This window comes from Peromyscus maniculatus, chromosome X (genome assembly GCF_049852395.1).
Source record: "Peromyscus maniculatus bairdii isolate BWxNUB_F1_BW_parent chromosome X, HU_Pman_BW_mat_3.1, whole genome shotgun sequence".
Taxonomy (NCBI): Eukaryota; Metazoa; Chordata; class Mammalia; order Rodentia; family Cricetidae; genus Peromyscus; species Peromyscus maniculatus.
In genome coordinates this window covers 140710924-140732348 of record NC_134875.1, presented here as the reverse complement: position 1 = coordinate 140732348, position 21425 = coordinate 140710924, and the positions used below count along the sequence as shown (strand labels likewise).

The window sequence follows — 21425 nt, the reverse complement described above, 5'->3', positions numbered from 1 at the left end:
TTGGAAAAACCTGAAGGAATGGGATGCACACCTGAGGGGCTCCATAGATGTACAGCACCAAGGGTTCATTCTCAGGAACCACAAACCATGCCTTGTGCCATCCTTTCCCACCCTTCTCCATGTAGTGCAGGAAGCTGCAGATGACGCTGTTCTCAGCAGCCACCGAGGCCTGTTTCTGTGATCAGAGACACAGGGTACATCAGTGTTGACAGAAGGCTTCTTCTCTGCGCTTAAACAGCCCCGTAGTGTATGGACTATGTCTCAGACAAAGTTAGCAAAGCTAGTCTTGGCTGCCGCCTCCCTCTAACAGCTAGTGGAAGAGGTGGGAACACTGAAATGCTGGTCAGGCACTCTACAGTCTAAGGGACATTCACGGCTCACCTTTTTTCTTCTTTCATTCTACACTCATTGCCTGCTCTGAGAAAGTCCTTCTAACATTGTGATTAAAGGGATGAGTGGGTGGTTACCACCATCTGTCCCACAGTCCTAACAATAGATGAAAATGCAGGACTTGTGAGAAGAGCACAGAGGGTGTTTATGAGATTTAAATTAGCATAAACAAGGCATTTAAAACAGTCCCGGTGCAGAGTAAGCTCCCTTACATTTGGGATACCTTGATTTCTTTATGAAACAATCACCCCAAATTGCCCTAGAAAGATAGGAAGCATCAGTATTAACAGTGGCAGCTTCTGGGTCAAGGGATATGTCTTTTTTATGTTGTATTACTTAAACTATTTCATAATAAAAAAAGGCAATTGGTTCTTTAAAAAAAAAATCCTATAGGCTGAGGCAGGAGAATAGGAAATCCAGAGCCAGCCTAGGCTATGCAGTGAGACTTTGTCTCAGATAAAACAAAACCTAGCAGTTTTTCTGCCTTGCAACCTAGCCAGATACCCTCACTGGGTTTTAGTTTTTCCTCACATGTAAATTAAACATTAGAGTATGGGTTGATTAGTTACTGTGAGGGTGAAATGTGTAAAGTACTTTAATAAAAAGGACTCTTTTAACCCTTATACTCACTTTCCTTGTCTCAAGCCTGGATCACCTGGCTAGTGAGTGCACACAGCACCCTACTGTCTGAGATGTTCAGACCTCAACCACACCTGCTCAGTAACGGGGGCACACTTTGGGGATTGTGGTTAGGAACTCTTACCTCTAGGATGGACCTCCTGCGCTGGGGTGTATGCTGGCTACAGGCTGGACTGCTCCCAGGTGTCCCATGCAAGGCCACATAGCAATCAGTGCACACACGGTTGGAACGGTTGTTGTCATAGATGAGGCGGGCCCGGAACTCAGAGCATTTTCCACAAACCACCTGGGGCAGCAAGTGGGCAAGAACAGCCTAATTGCCTTGGGCCTTTCCCTTCAGTGTATCAACTACCACAGCCAACTTGCAGCCTCCTCCTACTCGGAGGGTACCCAATCAGAAGTGGGCTTTTAGGCTGTCAGCCTGCCCCCATTTTAGCTCTGCCCCTGCCTCCCAACACTCACATGCCCACAGGCCTTGCAGTGATGCCTGCGCTTGGTGATGGAATTGAAGGGCTCCTGGCAGCGCATGCACATGGTGACTTCCTTTTCCCGGATAGGCGTAGGTGCCCTCTTCCCAAGGTCCACGTTCTAGGGGGAGGGTTAGGTCTTGGTCACAGACAGCTCCTCAGCCCAACCCTCCTTGCCTCTTCTGCAAGGCTTGAGTCACAGGGTTGGGGAGCACACACACACAGAAGGTCTGGCTCTACCCTACCACACTGTTATTGGAGGTAAGTCATTTTTACTTCCTGGGGTACAGTCTGCAGCCCTATCAGCAGAAGACTGCTCCTAGGGGCCTGCACTGCTCTCTAGTCCCTATTTTCTGAGAAAAAGATCACCTCAAGGGAAGGTGGTAACATGCAGCCTCAAAGGGATCCCAGTACTGGGAGGAGGGGGGGAGAGAGTAGAACTCTTACTGGAGAGTTAGGGGGAGTATCTTCATCATCCCTGTTTGTAGAATTCAACAGTTTGAAAGTCTCCAGGGTCTGTTCATGCTTCAGGAGGGTGGAGTTGATGGCCTGGTGAAGAGGTGTGAGAAATGAGAGGTCAGATCACACCACAAGACACCTATCTCTACCCTCACCTTCATATGTCTTAGCCTAGAGTTCTAGACCTAGCTCTGCCCTTGACACACTCAGGACTCTGAGAAAATCCCTCCCTCAATCCAGGTCTCCATCTGGTAATTATAAAATGTGGAAAGGGGAGTGGTGGCTGGAAAACCTCCTCAGACCGCCTTCCTGACGGCTGGTTAGGTGCAAGCTTTTAGAAAGCCTGATTCAGAGGAGCTGGCTTTGGAAAAGAATGCTTCTATCTGACCTCAGGACTTCGGCTTGCTTCTCTGTAAGAGGGCAATAATAGCATCTGCTGGAAGGCTGGTGTGCAAGCCTATTCTGTTTTAAGGGAAAGTATATCAGCCCCTAAGAGACCTGTTAAAACCCTTCCAGACCCCTACCACAAAACCATGGGTGTTACCTGGACCCAGTCTTTCTTCTCCTCCTCAGTCCTTGTAGGGGAGAAAAGAAAGGTGTTGGGTTAGGCAGGTCAACAAAAGGCAATTGGAATGGTGTTTTAGAATTACAGGACCTAGGTTCCACTCCACTTCTTCACTTAAGATTATCTAACCTCTCATGAACTTGAGACCAATAGCTGTGCAGCCTCCATGGGACTGGACTAGGCCCGCTGGCTTTTTGGAGCCCATTCCCTATGGTGGGACACCGCACAGTCTTGATGGGGGGTGGGGGGAGGGCTTAGACCTGCCTCAACTGAATGTACCAGGCTCTGCTGACACCCATGGGAGGCCTTATCTTGTTGGAGGAGGGAATGGAGGGTGGGTTGGAGGGGAAGCCTGGGGGGTGGGCAGGAGGAGGGAAGAGGGGGATCTGTGGTTGGTATGTAAAATGAATTTAAAAAATTAAAAATAATAGCCGGGCGGTAGTGGTGCATGCCTTTAATCCCAGCACTCGGGAGGTAGAGCCAGGCAGATCTCTGTGAGTTTGAGGCCAGCCTGGGCTACCAAGTGAGCTCCAAGAAAGGCGCAAAGCTACACAGAGAAACCCTGTCTCGAAAAAACAAAATAAATAAATAAACAAATAAATAAATAAATAAATAAATATAAAATAAAATACTTGAAAATAAAAAAAATTACGTAACCTCAGACAAGTCACATAACATTTTTTAAATTCAACAATGTCTTCCAGATCCCAGTACTAGGAACTTGGGCCTCAGAGAAGTCCCTGCCCTCAAGGAGCTCATGGTGTACTAGAGGAGTCACCTAGAGACAACACAGGGGGATCTGTGCTGAGACTAGATGAAACAAAGACTGAGGAGTCCAGAGAAGGGGACCTGCCTCAGCCTGAGTTTGAGTGGGGCTCTTAAGAAAGGGTTCCAAAGGGAGGTGCTAGGCCTCCGACAAAGGGTAATGGTGAAGTGTATGTGAGAGTATGGAACACACACGAAACTGTATCAATGACTGCTAACATGTCAGCTTTGCAAAGGGTAGGGTTTCCTTCCGTGAAGACAGTGCTTCTCACTCTGTTCTGAGCATCGCTAACATTATACTTAAGTGCCCAGCATGATGTCTGCTACAAGACATGCTTTGACTTCCTCTGCTCTTCCCTGGTTCTTCCTCAGCCTTGTGTTCTCCAAGGCCTCTGCCCTGGTGCAAGCTTATCAACCACCCAATAGGAATAGGACCCTTCACTCTCTGTTCTCTCCCATCTGGACTCTTACTTTCCTTCCTCATCTACATTGAGAAGCTTTAAATGGATTTTTCTAATAGGAAAATCTGACTGCATCATCAAGACCACCATATAAAAAAGTAAGGATGTGAAAAAGTTAGGATGTGAGTCAGTATTGAGAGATGTGGGGATGTAGGTTAGTGGCTGAATGCTTATCTATCATGTGAGGTCCTATCTCCAGCACTTGCAACACACACACACACACACACACACACCACACCACACCACACACCACACCCTAATGAATGCTCATTGCAATCAAATGTTTGTCAAAACTCATCTGTGGTACACTTAAGACCTGTGCATTTCACTATGAAGAATCTGCCAAGAAAAGGGTGTGTTGGTGGTACTGAAACAAGTACTAAACTAGTTCATGTTCATGCCAGACTCTTGAGGAGGGTGATGTATGGTAAAGCCTGCAACTTATTGGAAATGTATTAAAAGGTCATTGAGCCAGGCAGTGGTGGTGCACGCCTTTAGTCCCAGCACTCAGGAGGCAGAGGCGGGCAGATCTCTGTGAGTTCGAGGCCAGCCTGGTCTACAGAGCTAGTTCCAGGACAGGCTCCAAAGCTACACAGAGAACCACTGTCTCCAAAAACAAAAAGTTATTGAAAGGGCTCAGTGGTTAAGGGCATGTAATCTTGCAGAGTTCAGTTCCTAGAATCTACACTGAGTACTTCCTACTGCATGTAACTCCAGTGCCCCTGATCTCTGTGGGCAATTGCCCTAACATGCACAAACCCATACACAGATACACACTCATACACATAGTTAAAAATAATTTTTTAAAGTCACTGGATATTCAGTTTTCTCAGCACCATCTGTTGAAGAAGCTGTCTTTTCTACAATGTATGTTTTTGGCATCTTTGTCAAAAATCAAGTGGCTAAGTAAAGCATGATGGCACATCTGTTAACCCAGCACTTAAGAAGTAGAGATAGGATCAGGAGTTCAAGGCTGTCTTATGCTACATAAGACCCTGTCTCAAAAAAACCAAAAAGTAAGCAAACTAGTTGGGTATGGCTGTGTGTGTTTATTTCAAGGTCCTATATTCTATTCCATCAACCTACATGTCTGTTTTTGTGTTAGCACCGTATTATTAATTATGGTTCTGTAGTATACGTTGAAATCGGGTATGGTGATATTTCAGATATTGACCCAGCTCCTAGGTATATACTACATATATGCCCATCTATGTTTATTATAGCACTATTCACAACAGCCATTATGAAATCTGCTATGGGTTGTGTCAACTGACAAAGATAAGAAAATGTGTATGCATGAATGAGTGTGTATGAGTGTGTGTGTGTGTGTGTGTGTGTGTGTGTGTGTGTGTGTGTGTGTGTGTTTTGAGGGGTATTATGGAATTTGCCAGAAAATGGATGCAACTACAGATCATTATATTAAGTGAAATAAGGCAGATGCAAAAAAAAAAATATGTGTTTAATCTCATTTGGGACTCTAGATCTTACTATACATAAAATCATTTTTATATATGACATCAAAGTAGAAAAAGCAAGACTGTTGGGGGGAAGGATGGGAAGAAGCAAAGGGAGGGTCTGAATGGAAAGTATGGTCAAAGTACAGGATATTCATACTTCTATGAAAAATGTCTTGCCAGGCGGTGGTGGCACACGTCTTTAATCCCAGCACTTGGGAGGCAGAGGCAGGCAGATCTCTTGAGTTCAAGGCCAGCTTGGTCTACACAGTGAGTTCCAGGACAGCCAGGGCTACACAGAGAAACTGTCTCGAAAAACAGAAGGGTCTTTATGAAACTTATCACTATGTACAATTGACATATACCAATAAAGAATGAAAGCCATTGGATTGGTGGGTGGCTAAAACGATAGATATTGAGAAGCTAAATACAGTACCATTTAACCCCTGTCAACTAATTGGTGGGTTTACTAGTGTTGGCTGTGGTTCTCTGAACTTTTCTGTATTTTGGAAAATGTTCATAATAAAAGGTGGCAGCAGGGACTAGGAAAACAGCTCAGTGGGTAAAATGCTTGCTATGCAAGCATCGAGACCCGAGTTCAGATCCCAGGACCCACACAAAAGCTAGAGATTGTGCTAAGTATCTGTAACCCCAGCATAGAGGGGTTTATTCTGACTATATTCATATAAAGATTTCTTTTTTATAGTTTTCAACTTGTCGTTTCTTGACAGTGAACACATTTTGCTTTTGGTTTTTAAGAATTATGGTGGAATTTGTGGCCAATACATAAAGTATATAAGGATGAGGTTCTTATTTGTTAGTCCCATTTGGGCGACTAAGGCAGGAGGACCATTTGAACTCAGGAGTTCCAAGGACGGCTTCGGGGGGGGGGGGGGGGAGTACCAAACCAAACCAAAAAGGATCTATCTGGTAAAGAGTCAATAACTGTCTTCTGTATATGGAAGGGGAGAGATTCTGGGGATGGAACCCAGGTCCTTATGCATGCTAATAAGTTCTTTGTTCCTATCCCTAGTTATGGGCTCTTAAATCAGTGGTTCTAAGTCATGGTACACACATCAAATCACCTTTGTTCAGAATACACGCAGATCAATTAAATCGGAATCTTTGGGGATGGAACCCAGGCATCAGTATTTTTTTTAAAGCTCTCAGCTGATTCCAAGATGAGAACCAGCTAAGCTATGTCTTAAGAATATGGGTGCTTATTGTACTATTCTTTGTATATTTGAAATCCCCAGCCTCATTTTTTTCCAGACAAAGTCTCACATTGTATCCCAGTCTTGCCTTGAACTTCTGGCAATCTCCCTGCCTCAGCCTCTCAAGTGGTGGGATTATAGGCAAAAGCCACCACACCGGGCTGAAATTTTTCACTAAAAAAAATTCTAAGTGGCTGGAGAGATGGCTCAGCAGTTAAGAGCACTGGCTGTTCTTCTAGAGGACCCAATTCCCTGCACCTACTTCACAACCATATGTAACTCCAGTTCCAGGGTATCTGATACCATCTTCTGGACTCCTCAGGTACCAGGCATGCACATATTGCCAGACATACATACAGGCAAAACACCCATAAACATTTAAAATTGTTAATAAATACAACAATCAACTAACTTAAATAATTAATGGAACCAGGTGTGGTAGTGCACACTTTTAATCTCAGCACTCAGGGGGCAGAGGCATGTGGATCTCTGTGAGTTTGAGGCCAGCCTGTTCTACATAAGCAAGCCTGCCAGCCTACACATAGTAAAACCCTATCTCAAGAAAAAAAATTAGTTGGCTGGAGATGGCTCAGTGTGTACTGCTCTTGCAGAGAACCCAAGTTCAGGTCTTAGCACCCATGTCCTGAGTTTACACCTGTCAGTTCCAGTGGACCTGATGCTTCTTAAAGACTCCAGAGTCACCTGCATTCACCATCGCACCCCCCTGCACAGACACACAGACACACAGACACACACACAGACACACACACAGACACACACACACACACACACACACACACACACACACACACACACACACACACACCATTTTAAAATAATTAAAATAAACCCTTCAAAAGTTTTAAGAGCCGGGTAGTGGCAGCGCACGCCTTTAATCCCAGCACTTAGGAGGAAGAGGCAGGTGAATCTCTGTGAGTTTGAAGCCAGCCTGATCTACAAAGCGAGTTCCAGAACAGCCAAGGCTACAGAGATCCTGTCACAAAAAAACAAAACAACAAAAAGTTTTTAAGAAATTTGGTATGTGGCTCACACCAGTAATCTGAGCACTACAGAGACTAAGCCAGGAGGACTGAGTTCAAGGCCAACCTGGGCTAATTACAGACAGTAAATATGATTACATGTAACCTCTCCATGTCATCCTATTGAGACTAGGAGGAAGAGACACTGCTTGGTAGGACCCTCTGTGCCCAGCATTATTCTGATGCCCCTAACTCTAGGCAGATACCATGTCTCTGTGGTGTGTCCCTTTCCTTGATTTCCCGGTTTCTGTCTTGGGGAGTGTGTTGCTCCTTCCTGCTTCCCCACTGCAGGCCTCAAGGAGGTTCTCTTTGTCTCCTGGAACTTCAAGGCCCAACTACTATGTTTCTTTCCCCTTCTTCTCCCTCCTCCCTCCATGCAGTCATCAGCCACCTCACACTTCCATGTAGCCTATCAGAGAAGGGCCACGGACTGACGTGCATTCACCCTCCAGCCCTGATCACAACCTTGTTACACACTGTCACCTGTCCCAAAGCAGTATGGACAGTGGTTAGGAGCCCATGTGACAAGCTGAGGTGGCCTAAGCTCCAGTTTCAGCTCTGATCCTTGCTAGCTAGATCTAGAGCAAGGTGCTTCAATTTCTTCACCTTAAAATGGGCTGATGGTAGCCAGGTGTGGTGGTAGCCATTTGCAATTCTGTTATTCATGATAGGGTTAAGTAACCCACTCTATGCTGCTTGTTCATTCACCAAAATGCTTTCTTGACAGAAGTGCCACCTTTTCCCATACCATGCGCCTAAGTGTGTAGTCTTCAGGATCCCACACACACATAGCTGAAGAACAAGTCCACATCTTTGGGGAAAGGTGTTCACTCTTTCTCTGGAAAGATAGATCTCTAGGCCTGGAATGTGTCAGCATATCTGAAGTAGAGAGAGGTACCTGGCCTGGAGTTCCAGAGAACGCTGCTTTCCTGACACCAGGAAGGTCCGAGGCATGTTGAGGTTGGAGCTCTCCTTTAGCTGAATGGAAGAGGGAAGGGTCACGGTGAAGCCTACAGAGCTCCACAGGGCCCTGCACATATGCATATGCACGCACAGACTGGGGTCAAAGTAGACATGTTCTTCCCAATGCCAACGCCCCACCCACATTTCCACTTCTCATTTCATGGTACTCACCTCCATGCCATCTACATCAATGCGTGCCCGCACGCTAAACTTCTGGCCAAGGAGCCGCAGCCTGGGCACGCAGTAGAGGAGGCGGTCGTTGAACTAGGAAGGAAAGGATTTAGGATGCATGTGCAGGGGCTTAGTGTGGATGGTGAGTCCCCCCCACCTTTGTACAACTGCTAAGATCTGAGGCAATAAATGGAGGAAAGATTTCAAATTGGATACAGCAATAATGAGGAAAGAGAAAGGATGTTACAAAGAAATGTCATGGGAGTCACTTCCTAGTGGACTTGGAACCTTGGCCAAGTCACATCTAAATTGCAGTTACATAATCCAAAAAGCAAAAAAATTCTAGCTCCCATAGGGAAAATACAATGGAAGAAAGGACAGCTGGCTAGAGGTCTATTCTTGAATGGCTGACTACCAGGTCATCTGTGTATTAAGGGAGGACATGCCCACCCACAAGCCCACACCTGGCACTTACTAATATGAGGTATCGATCTTGAGTGGTCCCATTCTTTGCTGACAGCTTAAGGATATGGCCTTCTTTTATGAGCTCTTTGGTGGGACTGACAATGTCCTCCTCACCCCCTAGCAGCTCATAGACCTTCAGCAGCTTGTGCATTCGTTCCTGGCAGTGAGCAAAAGGTAAAGCTTGGGGTGAGCAACACCTCCCCTTGGATGTCATTAAGTCACAAGCTCCCACCCTCCCCATCCCAGGGCAGAGTACCACAGAGGATGGCCAAGGAAGGGCTGGGCTAGAAGGGCCACTTACCATTTTTCGGATGGCAGCATTAGAGTGCTCTGCTGCTGTGGCTATCAGCTCCAAAGACTCTATGGCACAGAGAAGTGTGATCAGATGGGAGTTGGGCAGAGAGCAAGCTCTGGAGGACTTCTCTCCTCCATGAAGATCTCGCCCCTTCCCAGCAAATGCCAGTCTCAAAAGACGTTCACGGTCAAATCATTTCAACTCAGAAACTGTCCAGACTAACATCACAGTAGCAGAAATATGGGATAGTTGGCAGCCAATAAGACATAAGCTTGGGGGTTGGGGATTTAGCTCAGTGGTAGAGCGCTTGCCTAGCAAGCGCAAGGCCCTGGGTTCGGTCCTCAGCTCCGGAAAAAAAAGAAAGAAAGAAAGAAAGAAAGAGAGAGAGAGAGAGAGAGAGAGAGAGAGAGAGAAAGAAAGAAAAAAGAAAGAAAGAAAAGAAAGAAAGAAAGAAGAAAGAAAGAAACAAAGAAAGAAAAAGAGAAAAAAAAGCTGAAAAAGACGTAAGCTTGGTAAAATGATTATGACCCTTAACTGGCAGGAAACCTGGTTGTGTTTGGACAGTTGTTTCTGGCTATTGGAACTATGGATAGTTCTTGTTTGTTTTGTTTGCTTGGTGTTTTTGGTTTTGATTTTGTTTTCAGACAGAATCTTGCCATATTCCCCTGGGTGATCTCAAACCAAACCAAAACAACCACAGTAACAAAAGATTAAAAATCAAGAGCGCTGGGGATGCAGCTCAGTTGGTGGACTGTCTGCCTAGCATGTGCAGGCCCTGGGGTCCATCCCTAGCATCACCTAAACAGAGTGTGATAGTGAATGCCTATAATCCTAGCACTCGGGAGGGAGAGGTAGTAGGATCAGAAATTCAAGGTCATCCTTAGGTACAAAGCAACTCTAAGGTAAGCCTATGATACATAAGACCTGAGTGAGTGCGTGCGTGCATGTGTGCGTACACACACACACACACACACACACACACACACACACACACACACACACACACACGAAGACAATGATAATGATAAAGATAAGAAGGCAGCAGCAGCAGCAGCAGCAGAAAAACAAAGAAGTTAGGAATGTGGCTTGATGTAGAGCACGTGCCCTTGTATGTTAGAGGCCCTACGTTCAATTCTAGTGCACCAGTACGGGAAGAAGGAAGAGATTCTATTGTTTGTCTTCCTGATTCTGATTACAGGCACATGTTCTATGCACAAATACACTTTCACTGCAGTGGTGTTTTAACAATACCTAAATGTCCAACCATAGGCACTCAGTTACATAATTTACAACACATTCACATAATGGAATATCAGTCTTTCCCAGTAATACTTATGTAGGGTTTTTACTAATACGTGAAATGCTTAAAACATTCTTAAAATCTTTTAAGAAAAGGATACAAACTTGAATATTACAAAATGCTCTAATTCTTGAAAATACCTACATCTAAAAAGAATGTATGCCTAAACATTCATCACGGGGCTCAGGTCATGGGTGGCTTCTTGGCCCCTTATTTCTGTCTTCTTTTCTGTAATTTCCATATTTCCTACCATGACCAGGTGTTAGGAAAAAACTGAAATGAATCTCCATAAGCCTCCACATAGTAAACAAACCCTGCCTCTGCCTACAGTCTGGCTGCAGCTTCATGGCCCTCACTCTACACAGTGGATTCCCTACTCAGAATGTAAGCCTGGACTGGCGAAGCACATGTCCACATGGATGGCAAGCCAAAACCTGTTCCTAAGATGAGCGCATTCTGGTACTCAAGCAGATCTGTGGCCACTGCTCCAGCTCAGGTCTCCATATGCCTTTCAGGTGCTGGGCCTTTCTCCAACTCTTCCTTAACTCTGGCGGCCAGAAGGAGCTTTCTTGCACACAGTTTACTGTTTCCCCTCTGCTGAAATCTGCCAATATTTCACTCTGTGCCAGCACAGCAAAGACCCGGCCCTTTTGTCTAGCATTCAAAGCCCTTGGTTACTGGCTTCAATTGACCGCCGAGGCTTCCTCCACATGCACCTCCCTAAACATGTCCTGTCTTGCTTCATCTGGCCAACTGCCAGTCTTCTGGATTCAGCTCACTGTGTCTAGCAGCCTCCTCTAAGTTCCAAGGATGAGTTAGGGCACTGTCCTTGCCCCTCTGTCTCACTAGTCATACTGTGCTCATCACTCACTGTATCTGAATCCCCTGGTACACAAGAAGCTTCCTAGGACAGGGCCGAGTTCCCACTGCCTTCCTTCCTTCCTCAGGGATCCCAAACAGATGCTTAGTATACCTTAGCTCCTCCAATAGAAAGAACCTCAGAAGACAGGTGGTACTATGCCGCATTTAGGTGAGGACAAAACCGAGACTCAGAGAGGTGGTTATCTAACTGGAGGTGCCATGAGAGTTGCTTTTTCTCCTACATATGCTGCATCTTTCGTACCCCAGTAGAAGCCAAAGGGACAATAAGACTGGCAAGTTAGGGGCACGTAAACCTAGGCCTGATACGTGGCTGGGCTCAGACTGGAGGCTGTGTTTGCTATCAGGACCTGTCTAGTGAAGTACCATGCAGGAAACAGATCAACCTAACCAGGAATCCCATGTGTACAGTCCCTGTTGTACATGTGTACAGTTGGTTGTATGGATGTTAGTCCGAAGTTAGAAGCTTTAGTGGGACCTAGGCTGGGCTTGGAAGCCTGGGGTCTCCATCTAGAAGTTCAGTCTTGGGCTTAGTGTAAGTAGGTAGCTGAGGGCAGCAGTCCCAAGCAGGCAGTTTGGGAACTGAGTCCGGGTTCTCGAGTTTAGTCTGGGACATAAAAGTAGGGGAGTCAATCAGCAGAACCAGAAAGACGATTCAGTGGGGCTCAGCTTATGGATTTTACTTTGAAACATAAAATATAGGGAGCACAGTGGACAAATCTTAGCTGGCTCTCAGTCAGAGGTCCTAACTTAAAACAACTCCAAAAACCATCATACGAAGCTTGTGTGTGTGTGTGTGTGTGTGTGTGTGTGTGTGTGTGTGTGTGTGTGTGTGTGTGTGTGTGTTGGGGGAGGGCTCACATTTGCAGTCAATATAGGGAACACTGAAATTTGTTCTAGAGACTCAGATAAGGTTGAGGCTATACAGAACAGGAAACTGAAGTCAATAAACTCAACCTAGTGGCTAATGCAGTATGGATGACATTAGCCATCAAAATAGCTAATGAAGGGATTGGGGATTTAGCTCAGTGGTAGAGCACTTGCCTAGCAAGTGCAAGGCCCTGGGTTCGGGCCTCTGCTCCAGAAAAAAAAAATTAGCTAATGTTTATTGAGTCTTTGCCATGTGCCAGGTACTGTGCCCAAAAGTTTAACTGAATTTAGCACTTCAAATCAATTCTATGAGGTAGGCAACAATATTGTGAGAAAAATGAAGCTGAGGTTTGCTGGAAAACACATGGTTTTATGTTGTATTGTTTGGTTTGATTTGGGGGTTTAGGTGTTTGTGTTTTTGTTTTCAAGACAAGGTTTCTCAGTGTAGTCCTGGCTGTCCTGGAATTCACTCTGTAGCCCAGGCTGGCCTTGTACCCACCTACCTCGGCCTCCAAGTGCTGGGACTAAAAGTGTGTGCCACCCCATGCAGCTGGGTTTAGGGTTTTTTTTTTTTTTATTGGAAGTACTGGAGATTGAACCTGGGGCCTCACACATGCTAGGCTAGTGCTCCACGGCTAAGTACATGCCTGCCCCTACTTTTTTCCTTACTAAGTTTAAGCTCTCCAGGCTGGCTTTGGATTTACCTTGTAGCCCAGGTAGTCAATCCTCCTGCCTTGGCCTCCAGAGTAGCTAAGATTACAAACATGTGCCACCACAGTACCTGGCCTAGAAGGTACTTTTGGTTTGTTTGTTTTGTTTTGTTTTTGTTCTTTTGTTTTTTGAGACAGGGTTTCCCTGTGTAACAGCTCTGGCTGTCCTGGAACTCATTTTGTAGACCAAGCTGGTCTTGAACTCACAACACCTGCCTCCTGAGTGCTGGAATTAAAGGCGTGCGCCATCACTGCCCAGCTGGAAAACACTTTCTTGAGGATTAGGATTTTTTTAAATAATTTATTTATTTTTATTTTATGTGCACTGGTGTTTTGTCTGCATGTATGTCTGAGTGAGGGTGTCAGATCTTGGAGTTACAGACTGTTATGAGCTGCCATGTAGGTGCTGGGAATTGAACCCCGGCCCTCTGGAAGAGCAGTCGGTGCTCTTAACCACTAAGCCATCTTCCCAGCCCTGAAGTTTAGGATTTGTGGCTTCCTATGGCACCTCAGTGGTACTCTTATTTGGGAGAGGAATATAGTACTTAGTATGCAGCTGTCTGTTTGCAGAGCTTAGTTACCAAACTTTCTAGAGGTCCAGCTCTATTCAGAGGTCCAGGCTGGCTAGCAAAGTGCCCTCAGTAAAGGGTTCGGGAAGTGTGCATAGCACAGGACCCAACTCTTTGCTCCCCATCCCTGTGACGTGCACACTTTCTGTTTTCCTGCTCCCTTCCGGCTGCTTCTTCATCTCCTTTGCTGATCCCACCTTCCTGAGCTTTGAAGCTTGGCCTCCTGTTTCCCCTTCAATTTATTATATTTCACTCCCTTTGGCAAGTCCCACTTGTACCATGGCTTTGCATACTAACTGTGGACTACTGACATTCAGATCCCTCCCTGGAATTCTAGACTCATCTGTCTAACCCGACATCTCACTGAACAGCCTCTCTCAAGAACTATCATTCACACAGCTCTGGTGATGCAGCCTAAGTTGGCCTCAAACTCACGAGCCTCCTGCCTCTGCCTCCCAGCTGCATCACCACACCCAGCAAGAACCATCATGCTTTTTTTTAATGATTTATTTTTTCATTGTGTGTGCATGTGTGCACAGAAGTGCCCATGGAGTCCAGAAGAGGGCATCTGATTCCACTGGCGCCAGAGTTACCAGTGCTTGTCAGCTGCTTGGGTGTGGGTGCTGGAAACTAAACTTGGGTATATAAGGCGGTATATGCTCTTAACCACAGAGCTCTCTCTCTATCCATGGTATCCTAGACTTTTCAGCCACTTCCAAATAGAATGTACACTGAATGGAACCACTTCTCATCACTTCTGCTGCTACTATCTTCATCCAAACCAGCTGCTGTCACTCAAGAGTATTGCAAAGCCCTTTTTATCGATTTCCTGGCTCCTTCGTCTACTCTTCAGTTAATCCTAACCATGACCTTCCCATGACTATCCGCTGCACTCAGAATAAATCAGTCCCCTCATCTCAGCCTCCAAAGCTTTGCTCCACCAACCTCTCTTCTATCATTCCGCCCTCCCTTGTCATGCTCAGGTCACGCTGGCCTTCTTGTTGTCATGGAGAGACATCTACCTCTACCAGCTTGCCCATCTCCCCCTGCTTTGGGAACCACTGGGAACTCTACTTTTGCTACTACAGCTGCCTGGAACATTCCCCTCCCTTTGGCCCGTGGCATCTTTCTCGTTATTCAGGTTTTGGTCCAGCCATCTTCCCTGCATAGAAGCGACCCATTTAAACTAGACTGCCTAGTTGCTGTTACATCACTCTCTTCTCCTTCTCCAAGTCACGCTTAGCACCGGGCAGATATTTTCCTGTGTACCTGTCACATTGGTTTATTGGGTCTCCCTGAGTCAAGGACCTCGTTTATTTGGCTCAGCTCCCTGTGCCTAGAACAGTGCACAAACACTTAGCTTCTTTGTTCATGATGAAGAGATGGAAGTATGGGCTTAAGGAAGAGCAAATGGGCTGGACCCCAGAGTTCTAACTGGGCTCTGGCCCTGTACATGGGGTGAATATGGAAGGAATCTAAACCGAACGCTTTTCTAGTGGTTCAGTGAATGGAGACCTAGAGATCCAAACCTGAGAGGCACAAAACATGGGGACACGAAGTCTGGAACAATCAGTACTAGAAAGGCAATTATCGGGCTTCGGGTCAGGCTTGGAATTCTTTAGGGAGGCTTATTCTTGGGAATGGTCAGTGGGCCTCGAGTGGAGCTCTAACTCTGGAGGATGGAAAATCAGAAGTCTGACTCTATGGAGAATTAGTGACACTGGCTTGGCCCTGGAGAGTTAAGCTCTCTTTCATTTTGCACTCCAATACAACCTCATCCAGAGATGACTATTCCAGTTCAGCCTAAGAAATGCATGGCCCTTAGACTGTATAGTTCCAGCCAGACGTTCCTAACTGGGTTCTTTCTAGGAAATAAGGTAGAGTAATGAACTTGGAGGTTCATCCTGAAATCTCACCACAGAGCCTCAATGTAGTAGGCCCTTCAGTTTAGAGATTCTATTCTGGGATTTTAATTACAAAATGTTGGAAGGCCGAGCCTGTGAATGAAATGTGGAGTCCTGCCTCAGATGGCTGGCCTAGAGCTACCAGTATGGGGAAAGCAGGGAAGGCCTAGGGGCACACACTCACTCTGGGCATCCTTGCTGTCCGGGGAGCCATGAGGCAGCTTTAACAGATAGTCCTTGAGAAGAAGCTCATAGCGGGGGATCCGCTGCACGGGCTCCAGCATGTGGTGCTGCAAGGTCAGGTTGCCACAGGCCTCCTCCTTCTACAACAGAAACAGGAAAGCTCAGGCCCGCTAAAAGACCTCCCCCAGGTCCCTCCTGTAGCGTGTTTCGTCGAGTTTCAGCTCTCACCTGCACTTCATGGATGATGACTTTAAACTGCGTAGAGCGCTCTGTCCACGTGTTGACCAGCTCTACAGCCCGGTCGAAGTTTTTCACATACTCGCCGTACATCTTGAGGAAGGGTGCCAACTTCTGAAGGATGTCACCAATGCGTGGATAGCGGTCCCTAGAGTAGAAGCAGGGGCTGACATGGGCCTGCTGATCCTCCCACAAGTCTCCAGCCTCAGGAAGAAAGCCATTTTTCAACTGGCTTACTTCTTTGGAAATGCTGCTTATATGGCAGGCCAAGGAAGCTGAGAGACTCAGCTTGATTCTTGGCTGCAGCCTGGGCAACACCCGGCCCAACTGTCCTGCTTAAGCACCAGAAACTATACCACCCTGGAACGCCCACTCCTGCCATACTGTAAGGGCCACTCATACACTGATCATTGATTCGTGCCCAGTCTTGAGCTGCGTAGTGCCAGGGACACGGTGCTGAGCCATACCCAGCCAAGCCCTGAGAACTTCACTGCCTTGTAGGGTAGGAAAAGTAACCAGGTTTTGCTGAACTCTTGTTGGCCACAGTGTGATGTGAGAGACCAGGCGGATTTCAGGTCATAGGACGGGAAGGGAGATATGGGAACTAGACTTGATGCTATCCCTCTGCTGCCACAGCTTTGTAAGACAGGCACACTTTATCCTGTGAGTGCAGGGAACATGGAGACAATTTTAAGCAGGTAGTTTGGTTGTTGTTTGGGAAGACCATTCAAGCAGGCGGTGTAGACACTATCATCTAGATTGGAAGAAGAGAAGCTGAAGGCCAGTCAGTCCCTAAACCTGCCCTTCTCTTGGGCATTCGCTTCTCCTTGAATCACTCCTAGGCTAGGCTTGGGCCATTTGTCTGCATCCTCAGTCTCCCATTCTCACCTCTACCATGGCACTGCTAAGAACACCAGCTCAGGCCAGACATGGTAGTGCACACCTTTGATACTAGCACTTGGGAGACAAAGGCAGGGGGATCTTTGTGAGATCGAGGCCAGCCTGATCTGCATAGTGAGACCCTGTCTCAAAACAGAGCAAAAGAACAGCAGCTCATAATCTTCAAACACTTACATGCCGGAAATTTTTGTAATCTCTGAACATGTAGTAACACATTTAATTCTTAAAATAAACCTACAAGGTAGGCCATTATTATCATCCCTATTTTAAAGACAAGGAAGGCTCACTTGCCTAGCACGTGCAAGGCAGTGGTGGCGCACGCCTTTAATGCCAGCACTGGGGAGGCAGAGGCAGGTGGATCTCTGTGAGTTCAAGGCCAGCCTAGTCTACAATGTGAGTTCCAGGACAGGCTTCCAAAGCTACACAGAGAAATCCTGTCTCGATAAAAACAAAAAAATGAATAAAGATGAAGAAGCCAAGGCACAGCACCTTAAGAAACTTGCTTAAATTTAGCAAGCAGCAGAGGCAGAAGTTGAACCTAGCCATTTTAGCTCTTTTTATTTATTTGTTTTTTCAAGACAGGGTTTCTCTGTGTTGCCCTGGCTGTCCTGGAACTCACTATGCAGACCAGGCTGGCCTTGAACTCAGAGATCCATCTGCTTCTATCTCCCCAAGTGCTGGGACTTAAGGGCTTATGCCACCATGCATGGCTCACTTCAGCTCTTAAACTCACTCTTTTTGCTGTTTTTGTTGTTGTTGTTTTGTTTTTGAGACGGAGTCTCACTATGTAGCCTAGGCTGGCCTCAAATTCATTGATCTGCCACAGACTCTATACAGCTGGGATTATAGGCATACAATACTGTAACAGCTCAATCTCAACACTCTTTTTTTGTCTTAAATTTGATGATGATGAGTGGTTATGCGGTGTGTGTGTGTGTGTGTGTGTGTGTGTGTGTGTGTGTGTGTGTGTGACAGACAGAGAGCAGGGGAATGTGGGCACACTCAGCATGTGTGGGTGTCAAAAGACAACTTTCTGGAGCCATTTCTTTCCTTCCATCTTTCTGTGGGTTCCAGGGATTGGACTCAGCTTGCCAGCAGCAAGCACCTCTACCAATGGAGCCAGCTCACGAGGCTTCTCATACTCTAGAGGACTCTGGTACTCCGTCGGAGCATTCTAGGTCCTCGTCTATGTTCCACATTAGATTGTGAGGACCCAGAACGCAGATGTGGGGCCTTTTATTGCAGAAAACAAGGCAGGTAAGGATGAACTTATTTTCAACAGGTGGTGGAGGCACATGCCTTTAATCCCAGCACTTGGGAGGAAGAGATAGACGGATCTCTGAGTTCTAGGCCAGCCTGGTCTACAGAGTGAGTTCCAGGACAGCCAGGACTACACAGAGAAACCCTGTAGAGAAACACACCCCCATACCACAAAAAAAAAGATGAACTTATTTTCATGATGCCAGGGATGGACTCCAGGGCCTTTCATATTCTATGCAAGATTTTTGCTACTGAGCTCCATCCCCAGCCCAGGAATGAGATCCCATGTATACATCTGGGTTTAGCATACAAGTTGATGCCAGAATAAGCAGCCTGAGTCTGGCTCTGGAGCCCCTCACCATTCCTCCATGCGCTTCTCTAGCTCAGGCAGCAGGAACTGCTGGTGGAAGCAGTAGATGGAGCAGATGTTCGAGAAGATGCCGTGGACAACATCAGCAGGGAAGGAACTGCGGTTCCGAGCTTCTTCCAGCAGCCGGGCACAGAATACCTGTGGAGCAAGGCGGGCGTGCTGAGCCCAGCTGAGACCAGAGCTGAGCTGGGGAAAGGGCAGCTTGCAGGTAAGGGCAGTATTTGTGGGCAGCTCTGCGCATTTTGGAGATCAGTACTGCTCTTGAGACTGGGGAGAGTGGGAACGGAGAGAACTGCAGCTCACCAAGATTAGGACCTGGAGTTAGCAACTGAAACAATGCCAAGTTAGGACCTGGAGCAAGATCAGAGGCCGATCCGGGTTCAGAGAGAAAGCTGCGATTAGAGCCCTTTATTTTAACAAATCTTTAAGAGTGTCTACTGTGTAAAGTACTGTCCTGAAGGCTAGGATGGAACAGAGAAAACAAAAGATCCCTACCCTCAGCGAGTCTAGTGGATACAGGGTCAAGAAGAGAGTCAAGAGTCAGAATGAGGTCCATGAGGAGGGGTAAATTCAATATGTGGGGAAGAGTGAGCAGTGTCAGGGTCACAATCATAGGGCTGGTACACATCTGTTAAGAGTTAGGAGCGAGGATTAAACTTGTAAACATAATCAGAATTGGCTTCAAGGTCAGCCAGAGACCTTACCACTTCTGGATTCTGCTCCTAATGGTAGAGTTAGGCTCAGGCCCTATCATTTCCTCTGTGGAACCTACCTACCACATCCTAGGGCCCTGGGACCCCAGAGGGGCCATTTACCTGATCCAGGAGATGGAGCCTGGAAACATAGGCCTTCTCGGTTTGTAGGAGCTCATTGGCAATATGGAACACCTTCTGTTGCACAGTCAGCTGGAAAGGAGAAGCGACCCTTGAAACATCATCTCCACTCTAACCCTGGCTCCTTCTATCCATTTTTCTCCCCCCCTCCCTTTATCTCCCCATTCACTTATCAGGTATTGTTGTGTATCTCAGGGTACCCTCAAACTCTTGGACTGAAGTGATCCTCCTACATCAGTCTCCCCAGTAGCTGGATTACAGGCAATGTCATCATGCCTGGCTCCCCAGAGAGGGCACATGATGCTCTGACCTTAGTGCCGCCCTGAGATAACCCCAATCTGATTCATTAAGCTAACTGGAGCTTCATCCTTGGCTCCTAGTCAGTCATAAAGCTTGCCCCTCAATTCTGAAGACATGAACTCCCTCATGCAGACACTCATATACCCACTGCTCTGCTTTCTCTACTCATTGAGCATAGTCTGGTGGTTAAACGTGAGAACTAGGAAGTCCAACTTCCCGGGTTCAAATCCCAGTCTACCATTCACTTGCACGCATGAGTTGTCTAATTATTTCTGTATTTAAGAGTCCCATTATAAAGACAGATAATAATAGAGCCTATGTCCATTTGTAATGGAGACAATTTCATTTATTTTAATTTAATTATTGCACTGTTGGGGATTAAACTTGGGGCCTAATGCATGCTAGGCAAATGCTCTACACTAAGTCGCACTCCCAATCCTAAAAGATTTCCTATAAATAAAAACAGAACAGACTGCAGATTACAGTCTCTAAATATCAGCTATTTCTTCCCTCATTGAGTTCACTGTCAGCAAAGGCTTGCTGAGTATGTGGGGTGTGAGAAAGGCACAGAAATATAAAAATGGCTAAGATTATGCCCGTCGGCTCACTTTGTTTGCGGCTCCACACTTGCTGAGTGTCGTTCCATCTCAGCACTCCCCGGCCCCACACGAGCTTGGTTCTGGCCAAGCAGGTAGGTATCCTGGCTGAGACCTTACTTGAGTGCAAGGATACCTTGTGAAGAAACATTAGGTAGACAGGGCATGGGAAGAGTTCCTAACCACCGAGGGCTCTAGGCTCTCTGCCCCTCCTCCAGTTGCTGAGAAGTCTCTCCAGCATGAGAGAGTTTCGGTCATACAAGCGAGGAAACTAAGGCTCGTAGTGAGGAGTGGAAAGAGACATCCCCAGTGTCACACAGCTATGGGGTCACAAAAGCCCTGAGGTCCATAGTGATTCTCTGATGAAAGTGAAAGCCCCTTCCTAACAGGCATTTAGAACGAGGCATGGCCACTTGGGTGGGCACAGTCATCTGGGAGAGGAGCAGGGTTTTTCTATTGCTCTTCCATACTGGGAAACCAGGGGTGCTAGGTAGACTAAATGGAAGCAATGCCCTGTTTTGAGAAATACCAGGCTGGGGGAAGAACCAAGCCCATGCCAGGCTCTTTCTTGCTTTCTCTACATGGTCCTCCCTCTTGGGTAACATAGGTCAGTACCTCCACAGACTCCTGTCTCTCCAGTGGGGGCACTGGAATTTCTCTTTCCTTCTCTTCCTCCTCTTCCTCCTCCTCGTCTTCCTCTTCCAGGTCACTGTCAACCTCCTGGGAGCCAGGCCGGTGGGGGTCGGCCAAAGCAACTGGCATACTCGCCAGGGCAGGAGGCCCAGGACAGAGGCTGTGGCTGGGGGGCCCGTCATCACTGACGAAGCAGGTCTCTTCGCTGTTGGATGGCGAGCTGATGCTGTCAATGCCGCTGTCCCGGTTAGGTACCTTCTCACCATCCCGGGGCCCAGGAGCCAGCAGGAACAGGCAGCGTGAAGCCTCACCCTCAGGGAGCTGGGACACTGTTGGCTGCGGGGGTGGCTGTGGCAACATGGCTGGCTCTGGGGGAACTGGGCAGGGGCCAGGGGCTGGCCTATCCGAGGCGACAATCACAGGCTCTCTGAGGTGGGTGATGGACACACATGGAGGCAGGGTATGAGCTTGACCAAGAGGCCTCTCCTACAACTCTCCCTTCCTGCCCCAGACACCCCCCTTCCCTCCCAGGG

General features: G+C 47.0%; 1 protein-coding gene across 2 annotated transcripts in view; it reads right to left on the bottom strand.

Annotated features, from left to right (window-relative positions):
- Fgd1 (FYVE, RhoGEF and PH domain containing 1) overlaps window positions 1-21425 on the bottom strand; it is a 45850-nt gene that overhangs the window by 1398 nt on the left and 23027 nt on the right. For both annotated transcript variants that reach the window (XM_042269701.2, XM_006995639.3), the window contains 14 exons: window positions 20875-21319; window positions 19346-19435; window positions 18520-18668; window positions 15992-16148; window positions 15765-15903; window positions 9355-9413; window positions 9064-9210; window positions 8589-8681; window positions 8353-8432; window positions 2500-2530; window positions 1944-2045; window positions 1492-1617; window positions 1154-1315; window positions 32-175 (listed from right to left, as the gene is read on the bottom strand). In XM_042269701.2, coding sequence (XP_042125635.1) covers window positions 32-175; window positions 1154-1315; window positions 1492-1617; window positions 1944-2045; window positions 2500-2530; window positions 8353-8432; window positions 8589-8681; window positions 9064-9210; window positions 9355-9413; window positions 15765-15903; window positions 15992-16148; window positions 18520-18668; window positions 19346-19435; window positions 20875-21319 — 1924 coding nt within the window. The remainder of the gene's footprint in view (window positions 1-31; window positions 176-1153; window positions 1316-1491; window positions 1618-1943; window positions 2046-2499; window positions 2531-8352; window positions 8433-8588; window positions 8682-9063; window positions 9211-9354; window positions 9414-15764; window positions 15904-15991; window positions 16149-18519; window positions 18669-19345; window positions 19436-20874; window positions 21320-21425) is intronic.